This window comes from Centruroides sculpturatus, unplaced genomic scaffold (genome assembly GCF_000671375.1).
Source record: "Centruroides sculpturatus isolate CEXI.00-Female unplaced genomic scaffold, Cexi_2.0 scaffold1310, whole genome shotgun sequence".
Classification (NCBI taxonomy): Eukaryota; Metazoa; Arthropoda; class Arachnida; order Scorpiones; family Buthidae; genus Centruroides; species Centruroides sculpturatus.
The window spans coordinates 215527-227676 of NW_019385528.1; the positions used below are offsets into that span (position 1 = coordinate 215527).

General features: G+C 34.9%; 1 protein-coding gene across 2 annotated transcripts; it reads right to left on the reverse strand.

The window, feature by feature from the left end:
- Positions 1–1121: 1121 nt before the first annotated feature.
- Positions 1122–2829, reverse strand: LOC111639852. 2 transcript variants are annotated; one of them, XR_002759160.1, is made up of 4 exons: positions 2766–2829; positions 2243–2521; positions 1526–1662; positions 1122–1252 (listed from the first exon to the last, which is right to left on the reverse strand). XR_002759160.1 is itself a non-coding variant. In XM_023385801.1 (3 exons), the coding sequence occupies exons 1-3, from the start codon at positions 2797–2799 to the stop codon at positions 1595–1597; spliced, it is 381 nt and encodes a 126-aa protein (XP_023241569.1). In that variant the 5' UTR covers positions 2800–2829; the 3' UTR covers positions 1122–1594. The 2 variants fall into 2 exon arrangements, 1 of the variants encoding a protein (XP_023241569.1); XM_023385801.1 differs by having other exon boundaries at positions 1122–1662.
- Positions 2830–12150: the final 9321 nt, after the last annotated feature.

The window sequence follows — 12150 nt, forward strand, 5'->3', positions numbered from 1 at the left end:
GCAAGAAGACGGATTTTATAAAATAAAAAGCAGTTGAAACTGCATTTTTATGAATAAAAATTTGACAAACTATTGCGTTTGCAGCTTTTAAGTAATGCATAAACCTTCGGACCGCAAGGCATAGGCGGTGGCCCACGTTGTCCATGCCTTACACCACCCTTGGTCATAGAAATGATGTAATTTGAATATAAATTATTTATAAATACATATGTCAAGTTATATTTTTATTACTACGTAAAATATATTTGAGTTTACGACCACTGTGCCGGTGAGACGTTGTTGAAATAAAAAAAATTATGCATTCCATCACGTACATAAACAGTATCGTAATTCGCCAAGCGCAAATCAGCAAATTCATAAAATTTTTGTTTATTTTGAACAATCCGGATAATAGAGGTCCGGATAATCGAGGTTTTACTGTAGTTATACTAAAAGGCATCCAAACATTTTGAACCGATTAGCCACATTACATATAAAGTACACCTCACCTAATATAATTTTCGCGTAACGTTACTCGATTTTGCACAGATTTATAACGTTACGAGGAAATCAGAATTATACACAGTCAAAATCCCAGACGTCAGACATTATGAACGTGTTCTTTGATGTCTTCTCTCTTGGTAATTTAAGAATATAATGAGGAGGATAATTTATTAAATTGTTTTTACGAATTTCAGCTTTTTCTGGAAAGAATTTCGGTTGTTACCACTGGCCGAGAGCCACCGAACACTGGTAGCGGTGTCCATCGGATTACGAGACGGCCACGTGGACTTATCATCGAATGCACGTATTAAAGAAATAAATAAAACCCTCCCGAAAGCACCCCTTGGCAGATTGCCCAAGTGTGGCGTTGCCATATCTCCAACAATCTAATTGGACCAATTTCTAAATTCAAGATGCAACAAATATGGAGCCTACAGTATCAGTGTGAATAAAACCACCAATCACTGGTGTGTCGGTGGTGGGTTGGCGCCTGTCCAACGGGCTGGCCACATGGGTTTTCCGGATTTTCTTAAAGCCCTATTTCTAAATAGGCGCCAGTTTACCATAAAACCTCCCTTGAGGCATCGCCCACGTGTACAAATAAGAATAAAACAAAGAATATTTTCACGACCCAAAGCTCTTTATTAATAATTTAATATCACAGTTACAATTTTTAAAAAGCATTCAACATATAACATATAATATAATATAATATATTATAGAAGTGAAACCCGAAGTTTGACTTTGAGGTGCACCAATTATAGGTTAACTACAAAGAAAAAGACAATTTTAATACACAATATTATATAAATAAAAAATGAATATTCAAGGGCATTTGATTATTTTAAATAATATTTTGTCTGTATTTTTCATAGCAAGAATTAACATTTCTTAAAATAATTACAAATTGGAGGAAAATACGCATAAAAGAGACATTTATACTTGCAAATGGAAGTAGTAATTACTTTATAAATAATTTTAAAAAATAAATTGATTTCATTCAATAATGAATTAAGAAATTTTTCTGTTTAATAATACTGACCTTCTTTCGTTCTAATTATAAAATCTTCTCAGTGCTTCAATCCTTTTCTTATATTTTCTTTTCTTAAGACTATTTCCTTGATATCACGAAGATCGTCTTGTAAATCTTGACGAGATCATCAAGATTATCAACTACACCTATAAGAGTATTACCGAAAACGTCATCTAAACCTTTAAGACACGGGTTCCCAACCTATGGGTCGCGACGGGTTTTCTGTGGGGTCGCCAACTTATGCAGTAAACTAAAACAAAATTTTCACTATAATGCAATATTTATTTTTAATGGTGTCTTAAAGTTCGAATAATTTCTTATATTTTAAAAAAAAATTAAAATAAGTGTAATCTGGGTACGCTATTCTGTCACAGTTGGTTGAAACATGTGTTGAGAGTTTTGAGAGGAATAAATTAAATGTTGAGAATGGTATGAGGTTGGCGTTAACAAAATCTCACCCGCGAATTTTGAGGCTGGTTAATAATACATGCAATTTCAACCATCGCATTAAATTAATTATTAAACATAATTTAAAATAAAATTATACTAAAAAAACTAATTTCATTGTGTTTTTAATTACCTTATTAAAAATACCTTTTTCAATTGTATCGGGGTCGCGGGTCACTTGGCTTTTATAAAAAGGGGTCGCCACCCGAAAAAGGTTGGAAACCGTTGCTTTAAGTGTATTACCAAGAACAACACCAAGAACATCTTTAAGAGTATTACCAAATAAATTATTTAGGCCTTTGTCAATATCGTCAAGAACAGCACTTAAAACTTTAACAGTATCAGGATCGAGAGGGCTAATAACTGCACTAACAAGCCCAATACCAGTTATACTATGTGGCGAAATATCCTGACTACCAAGTGCTTTAGCATTTGTATCAACATCTTTATTTTGTACATTTGCAAGACTTCCTTCGGAATTTCTTCGTTTTAAATTGAATCGATCACGTCCTTCGATTTTCACGTATCGACCTTCGCTACTTTCTAACAGAATAATTCCTAAAAAAAAAGTAAATTTTATCATTGATATAGTAAAACATCTGGCAAACGGCAACTGGAAGAACGTTAAAAAAATGGAAGATTTTGAGGGTTAATTTTATACGCATTTTTGTCTCAAAAAGAGTTTAGGAAAAAAGACAACGTTTTAAAAATGACCGTTTGCTGGGATATGGTCGTTATTGCTGGTTGGACTATACAAAATCATTTAAAGTACGTCAATACATACTCTATAAAGTTTACTTACCGATAACGACGAATGTAAATAGGAACTTGTTCATCTTCTGTTTGTGGAGTTCCGACTCGTTCTGCTGTTTCCCGAAGGTTTTGATCTCGTGTACGCCTTGGCACTTCTTTATATAAGAGAAATGTGCAATTCATCGTAATTTCATTGGTTGCGTGACAGCTGGATGTCGATCAAAGTCGATGATGTTGCGCGTGGGAATTTTATAACGTCCAATGGCGTGAAAGTTTATTTAAATTTACATACAGTCGACCCCTTATAACGCGGTAGATACGCTCCACTTTATACGAATTTCGCGTTGTAAGAATTCTTAAATACATGAGCCAATCACAGGCCGACACCTGTGCAGTTTACTGACTACGGCTGTTTGAAAGGTTTTCTTCCATAAAATTAATCGATTCTAGACTAATTTCACTCAACATTTCCAAATTACGTATAATTTTTGGGAATAATCCGTATAAACTATGCTATAAACTATGTAGGATTGTATAAACTATGTATAAACTATGTAGGATTACTTACCGAGTGTGCACCGTTCGCCGACGCCAGAATTTTTTGTACGCTTGTTTAAAACATCAAAAACATTTTTTTTTAATTGGAATTGCAAGAAAACATTTCTTATACGATGTAAGAAATTTACTTCTATAGAGAAATTTACCAGTTCAATAGATAATTCGAGTTCCTCCCAGGGCTGGACTTAAACTTGTTGTGGTTGTAAGTTATAATACGTAGAGTTTACCAGTTGTCCAATGGACAAAATCATCGAACACTAGTCTTAGCTTCTCCGAGTTATTCAAGTGTCGTTATTCGAGTGTCTAACACCGAAATATCGGCCAGTTATCCATACAAAGTTCTTTCAAATGTCATCTCTTCCCTCATCCGCGTTGTATTATTGTATTAATCCTATGACATATAACGGGTTCTTTCTCCTCCAAATATAAATACTTATATATATATAGAGGTCAAGATTTAAGCTCTGAACATATTACACGGGGCCGTGTGGCGTGTAATTATAGTATAAAGGGCCTTTCGGTGTACCGGGGCAAAAAGTTAAACGTAGATTGACATGGTAACTCGACGTCTTTCGTGGGCGATCTGCCTCAAATAATGACTTTTATACAATACTAATTTTAATTATGTGCTCCTTGTGTATTTAATTATACTTATATATATATACGAAAGACGTCGAGTTACCATGTCAATCTACGTTTAACTTTTTGCCCCGGTACACCGAAAGGCCCTTTATACTATAATTACACGCCACACGGCCCCGTGTAATATGTTCAGAGCTTAAATCTTGACCTCTATATATATATAAGTATTNTCAAAGATCTACCTGTTTATGAGCGCTCGGGTTAGAGTTTGTCTTCCGCTAAGACATTAACAGATAGTTGACACATACTCGAACCGTTCCGAGTCTCGTTGTTTACATCTCGTGTCGCGCAAGAATTTCACGGTTTACTCCAGTTCGAACCTCGTCTGGGAACCCACACTTTCGGTGGCCCGGGGCAGAAAGTTAAAGAAGTTAAACGTAGATTGACACGGTAACTCGACGTCTTTTGTGGGTTAATTATACTTTCATATATATAGCTACGGTATATTGTAATTAAATGAAATTATACAATAATACAAGAAAGGATTAAAAATGATTAAATTCATCCAATATTAATTTACCTGTAAATAATTATTAGAATTGTTTATAAAATAGATTTTTACGTTAATTCGGTAATAATTTTTGGTAAAATTTATAAATATTTTGTCTCGGGACTTAAAAAATAAATTCACGAAAATGAGAGAACGAAAGTAGAAAAGGGTAAAAACGTCGTTTGCGTGTCTGATCCGAAACATCAACAATAACACATTTAAGGCCTGATGGCGGAGCCTACCACTCTGGAGAACCCGGGATCTTCACCTCAAATTAGTAGAGTCTTGCCCCTGTACACCATACTTTTCCATTAGCGACAGAGTCGTGCCGGTCATCTATCGAACTCCTTTAGGAGAGGTGAGACATTTTTGAATTGAAATAACGTTTGCGTTATTTCAATTGACTTCGATTGACTATATTCGAAGTTTCCGGTCGCGTCTCGGGCTTCTAAACTTTTCATATCCGGTCTCGATTTACATCTATCTAACTTCTTTTTCCAGATTAACGAAGTACACGCAGACACATACTCAGACAATAGACAGACACGTGGCAGTGGAAATGTATACATCTGCAATTTGTAAATTGCAGTTGAAAAACATTTATATTCAATTTATTAAAGGGGACGTCGTTCTTGACAAAAAAAAACTAGGAGTAAGATTTACACAATTTTTTAATGTAAAATGTATGAAATACGGGAAAACTTTCAGCTCATTCCGACTTCAGATGTAATTAAAATATTCAAACAACACTTACAGTAAATCAAGAAAAGATTATTTAAAATGATGGGTTGTAACGAAAGAGGCAAGCTCACTTTTGATAATGGCCATAACCGTGTTTTAAAATCGCATTCTTGTGTATATTTTAAGAAATTATTAAGAAAAATACGAAATTTTCAAAGAATCGTTATAATTAAAAATATTTTTTCTGTGCTTACTCTTTAAATGCGATCGAATCTGGTCACGCAGCTGTTAACTCCGTCACTTAATTGCGAAATTTTAACGAATGTTGTCAACGTTGGCACGTGGAAGACTTGCCAACGTTCGTTATATTTATTGAATTTATTGAGCAACAATTTAAACAAATTCTAGACCCATAAATTTCCACTGTCTTCCGTATGTATTTCCTTACTCTCGAGAAAACAGTTAGATGGGTGAAAGACGAGACACGAAATGGAAAGATGAGGGAAAGAAGGCTACGTTTAACTATGACCAGAAGGCAACGTTATTTTTAATTGAAAAATTCCCTTAAAGGAGTTAGATGGATGACCGGCACGACTCTATTGCTAACGGAAAAGTGTGATGTACAGGAGCAAGACTCTACTAATTTCAGATATTTTAAATAAACACTTAAAAATATTGTAATATCTTATTTTCCTGTCAGAAAATTAAGTATAATGTCAACCGACTGCCTTGTATTATTCGCCTTTTACGATTCATAGAATTGCTTATACGATTTACAAGCGATTCTATGAATGGATTTATAGGATTAACGAAAACGTGACACACGGCCATCTACGAAGGGGAGATGACTCCCGGCAAGATATTGCACGGGAAATTGGCACCTATCTAGGTACCAATTTCGCAAACAACGTGAACTGAAGTACTTTCAAAAGATATTCTATGGGGAAACTGGCCCCTTTTTATGTAATTGCGACATGAAGAAATCCCGAAAAATTGTCTGATGGCCGGATCATGCATTCGTGCTAGTGGGTCGCTCCGGCGGATCTTGAAAGAAACCGGAAGAGTTGGACGATTCGGGTCTTCTCCGTCTGGATACGTCGGTCCCGTCTCTGGACATTCGGCCGCCTCACTGCTGGCCTAGTACAACTGACGATGACAATTATTATTTTGAATAGATCCTGAAAAACCTTCGGACGTACTGTACAATGTCATAAAGAAAATTCTCGAGAATACTATTTGAATTGTGAGGGTCGTAAAGGCGCGTAGAAATTTCGACTAATTACAAACTTTAACGTCAGAAAGTTTCGAAGACAGAATCGGGTCAAGGGGATGTGTTAGTGACAAAGCCCAGATGAGACGAAAACTTTCTCGAATTGTAAAACAAACGCGACGCGACGATAAATAACAGGGGGGAANCACTTAAAAATATTGTAATATCTTATTTTCCTGTCAGAAAATTAAGTATAATGTCAACCGACTGCCTTGTATTATTCGCCTTTTACGATTCATAGAATCACTTATACGATTTACAAGCGATTCTATGAATGGATTTATAGGATAAATGGGATGGGATTAACGGAAACGTGGCACGCGGCCATCTACGAAGGGGAGATGACAAGACATTGCACGGGAAATTGGCACCTATCTAAGTACCAATTTCGCAAACAACGTGAACTGAAGTACTTTCAAAAGATATTCTATGGGGAAACTGGCCCCTTTTTATGTAATTGCGACGTGAAGAAATCCCGAAAAATTGCGCGTATCTGATGACCGGATCACGCATTCGTGCTAGTGGGTCGCTCCGGCGGATCTTGAAAGAAACCGGAAGAGTTGGACGATTCGGGTCTTCTCCGTCTGGATACGTTGGTTCTGTCTCTCGACATTCGGCTGCCTCACTGCTGGCTTAGTACAACTCACGATGACAATTATTATTTTGAATAGATCCTGAAAAACCTTCGGACGTACAATGTCATAAAGAAAATTGTCGAGAATATTGTTTGAATAAATAAAGAAAATTTCAAGATTTGAAGTGTCCAAAGTACCGTGGTGGTGAGTTGGTGTTCGTATTTGTTTTACGTAAAATATCTTTCAACGGCTGGAATTATCACCATACCAGATTTGACGGCATTGAGTGTGCTAAGTGTCTCTTTAGATAGTGTATAATTGGAGTTCTCAGTTGAGATTACCTGCATTCTTTGCATAATGTATGATTTATCCGTCGTTATTATTACATTCGAATTTTTACTTCCCCGACTGTTATGTATAACAGAGGGAAGTATGGCGATGGGTCATAAAATGATCCTCAAAATTTTTACAGTTTTGGACTCGGTGAACCTTGAAACGTGGAGAAATGCAAATGAATTCGGGGTTTTTTCTGTATGTGTGGATTTCTGTGTGTATGTAAGACACGATTTTGTTCATTTCCTTTGAAGCTTAATAACTCCATTGTCTTTTTTCGAAAATTTTAGAAATTTTGCAGACAAGTTTCTAAATTAAGAATATTGATACTGTTAAATATTGGTGGTTAAAAGTGAAGAGAGTGAAAAGATAATGAGGATCGCGTGTATCGCCAATGGGGACAGACTTAATGAAGATTTTACTTACTATTATCATTTAGAATTTTTAAAAATAAAACTTATATCTTAATGCTGAAAATTAAACTTTTTGCCATTTTATAATAATTAAAAATATAAAAAGCTTTTNACGCGCAAAATCGGCGAACTTACAGAATAAATAAAGAAAATTTCAAGATTTGAAGTGTCCGAAGTACCTTGGTGGTGAATTGGTGTTCGTATTTGTTTTACGTAAATATCTTTCAACGGCTGGAATTATCATCATACCAGATTTGACGGTATTGGGTGTGCTAAGTGTCTCTTTAGATAGTGTATAATTGGAGTTCTGAGTTGAGATTACCCGCATTCTTTGCATAATGTATGATTTATCCATCGTTATTTTTACTTCCCCGACTGTTATGTATAACAGAGGGAAGTATGGCGATGGGTCATAAAATGATCCTCAAAATTTTTAGTTTTGGACTAGGGAAACCTTGAAATGTGGAGAAATGCAAATGAATTCGGAGTTTTTTCTGTATGTGTGGATTTCTGTGTGTATGTAAGACACGATTTTGTTCATTCCCTTTGAAGCTTAATAACTCCATTGTCTTTTGTCAAAAATTTCAGAAATTTTGCATACAAGTTTCTGAATTAGGGATATTGATACTTTTAAATTTTGGTGGTTAAAGGTGGAGAGAGTGGAAAGATAATGAGGATCGTGTCTATCTTCAATAGGGACAGACTTAATGAAGATTTTACTTACTATTATCATTTAGAATTTTTTAAAATAAAACTTATATCTTAATGCTGAAAATTAAACTTTTTGCCATTTTATAATAATTAAAAATATAAAAAGCTTTTTAAATAAAATATCATAACAGATGGCATCACCAAAATTTTAAAGATCGGCAGGAAAGTTCGGCAACTCGTTGTCGTATTTTAAAAATTTCATTTAACTTTCATGTGTTTACCGCCGGCTGACTGAAGGGAGAATTGACCGAAATTCCAATTATTGCAAAATTGAGGCACCCGTCAACAATGGCGCGTTATAGCTTCGTGGAATCCCGAAAGTTTGAATTAAGACTCCACGTACAGCCTCCAATACACAAAATTTTTAAAAATCAATCATAATTTATTTTAAATTTTTCGTTAGTAAATCTTTCGTTGGGTAATTCTGTCAATACCTCTCCCTCTTCTCCGTGAATACCAAAAGCCCCTTTTCCTATACCCGTTGTAGGTTCGGCCAGGATGACAATCGAGGCCATTAGCTAGGGAGCAAAAGGAATGCAGCACGAAAAATAAACAAACTACATCTATTGATACATAACGCCAGGCCCCACGATGTCTGCCTGGCGTTGTGTCAGTAAAGTTTCATACTTTTTATATATATCATCACTTGATGGAGAGAGCCTGTTGTATGTTATATGTTGAATATAGGATCCATTTTTAAAAAGTTCTTTTTTTCCAAAACTCTTTTTAGGACGAAAATGCGTATAAAATAACATGCAAAATCTTCTATTTTTTAACGTACCTTCAGTGGCCTAATTTGTAAGTAGCTCAAAGATAAAATTTCTTTTTTCGGGAATTATTTTGTTAGAAAGTAGCGAAGGTCGATAAGTGAAAATCAAAGGACGTGATCAATTCAATGTAAAACGAAGAAATTCCAAAGGGAATGTTGCACGTAGACATTTCTGGATTTTCTTTACGTGTTCAATGCCTAAATAGAGACAGTCCTCCCGGAGACACCCCTCGACAGATGGTCAAGTGTGGCGTTGCCTCATTCCAAAAGTCCAATATGTGGTCTTTTTGAGTGATTTTGAGACCAATTTGTAAACTCGAGACTCGAGAACTCCGTACAAATATGAACCCATAGTGGCCGGGTTAATATAACCACCAAACACCGGTAGTCGATGGTGGTTGGTTTGCGCCCAACAAATGGCCACGTGGAGAATTCAGGATTTTTTATACGTAAGTAACACCTAAATAAGGGACAGTTTTCCATAAAAGACCTCGGGAGGCTTCCCCCTTGACAGATCGTCCACGTGTGGCGTTGCCGTGTATAAGTAAACCTAAACATAAATATAAGCAGAACAAATAATATTTTCACCACCCAAAACTTTTCATTAATGATTTCATATTGCAGTTACAATTTTTAAATAACTTCTAACAAATAACATTTATTATATTATAGAAGTGAAACCCGAAGCTTGACTGTGAGGTAAACCAATTATAGGTTAACTACGAAAAAGACATAATTTTAATACACGATATTATAAATAAAAATTAATATTCAAAGGCAATTGATTATTTTAACTAATTAATTAATTAATTAATATTTTAGCTGTTTTCTACAAAACAAAAATTAAAAGTTTTTGCCATTGAGTTACTTAAAAAATACAGTTAAACCTCTGAACAACGGCCAGTTAAAAAAATATTAAAGCAATGGCAGAGTTTGCAGACTATTCTGTAAGTATTGTTCCAAAATAGGTTCCTGGTGAAAACGGCCACAGTTCGGAGATGGCCGTTGCTGGAAAGTGGCCGTCATTGCAGGTTCAATTATACAAAATCATTATAAAGTACAGTACGTCAAAAGATACTTTATAAACTTTACTTATCGATAACGATGATCGTAAACAGGAACTTGTTTATCTTCGCTTATTAATTATGCTGAATTGTTCTGGTGTTTTCTGTGGGTTTTAACTTTGTGTATGCTGACTACACGCAATTGGTGCTTGTTTTTATAAGAAAAATATGCAATTCGTCGTAATTTTATTGGTTGCGGGACATCTGGATGTCGATCGAAGTCGATGATGTCGCGCGTAGGTATGTTAACACGTCCAATCGTGTGAATGCTTATTTAACTTTTTACATATTTTGCTTCAGTAACTGACCCGATTCGAGGCTGTAAACACATCAACTGATAGAATATTTCTATCCGAAATTAGAAGACTTTTGTTGACACAGAAAACGAAGAAATTCGAAAACGAATTGTTCAAAATTTTTTGCACACGTCTTTAAAATATAAAAGAATTCTTTAAAATTTGGAAGTGTAACAAAATCTTTCTTCACGTTGTACGACGCTTATTTTTACAGAGGAATATACATTTAAGTTTAACGGGACCGGTGCCCTAATAGACCAAACCACCGAACACTGTTCGTAGGTTTGCCCCCGACGACGTACCGGATATGTGAAGTTTTCTCGGTTTTATTCACGTATTTAACTCCGTCAGTTAATTGAGAAATTTTAATGAATGTTGTCGACGTTGGCAAGTGCAAAACTTTGCCAATGTTCGTTATATTTATGAATTAATTTGGCAGCAATTGAAAAACTTCTAGACCTATAAGTTTTCACTGTCTTCCGTATGTATTTCCTTACACTCGAGAAAAACACCAAGATAACATATTTTTACATTTAATACAGAATTAGCATTAAATAATCTATAAACCTCACTTTTTATCGCAGATCGTCCATGTATTACGTTAAATTATCCCGTCGACCCTATTTTTTTACTCCCTTTTCCCAACGAGCACCAAAAGAGCCTTTCACTGTACTTATTATGGATTCGGTCAGGCCTACAACGAGGACGATGGACAGGGCCACACGTAAGATAAACAAACTGCACCTATAGACACCATCATATATTTCACGTCATTATTTGATGGAGAAAGAATCTTTTATATGTAACGGGATTAATGAAATAAGAGCGCGCAACACTCGGGCCATCTGTTAAGAGGAGAGGTGCCACTCGAGAGAACTTTCTACGGGAATCTGGCTCCTATTTAGGTGTTAACAGTTGTGTGATCACATCCCATCGCATTTAAAGTGTAAACACAGAAAAAAATACTTTTAATTATAACGAATCTTTGAAAATTTCGTATTTTTCTTAATTATTTCTTAAAATATACACAAGAATGCGATTTTAATACGAATTATAAAAAATTAACTCCAAACATATTAATTTGCTATTTGTTCTATATTTTTTAAATCAATTATAAGACCAATTATTGGAATGTTCCTTCTACCTTTAAGAAGTGGAAATAATAAATAAATAAATAAATAAATAACCAATTCGTTTGTTAATAATTTTCAAACACTGGTTTTTGTTTCTGTTTGTGACTGGATTCTTCGTCCATCTCCCCATTGAATGACAAGAATTAAGCGGGTCAAATATATTTACTTTCAATGTGAATTCAGCAGTTGCGTGAACATTATTAAAGCCTTCTACGCAATTTGTTTTACAAAATATAAAAACATTACTTACAGATCTACTTAACGTCTGTCTGCTATATTTACCTTCATTTTTTTTTGTCTCCGTTCAATATGATATGATTTTAGTTTATTTTAATTGAGACACGAAGACCTTCTTTATTCTGTAAAAGTTATATAACTGAATAAAATATTGCCATTTAATAATTCTGTCATCATTCTCACCCATCTTTACAACTTTAAGATTAGCCAAAAGATTCCTCATCGATTTCAACATATGAGCTGCATCAAGAAATGCATAAAC

Coding starts and splice junctions, on each gene's coding strand:
- LOC111639852 (XM_023385801.1), bottom strand. CDS start 2,799: ATGAACAAGTTCCTATTTACATTCGTCGTTATCG. Junction 2,522..2,765: donor ATTTACATTCGTCGTTATCG/GTAAGTAAACTT, acceptor CTTTTTTTTTAG/GAATTATTCTGTTAGAAAGT. Junction 1,663..2,242: donor AGGCCTAAATAATTTATTTG/GTAATACTCTTA, acceptor ATACTCTTATAG/GTGTAGTTGATAATCTTGAT.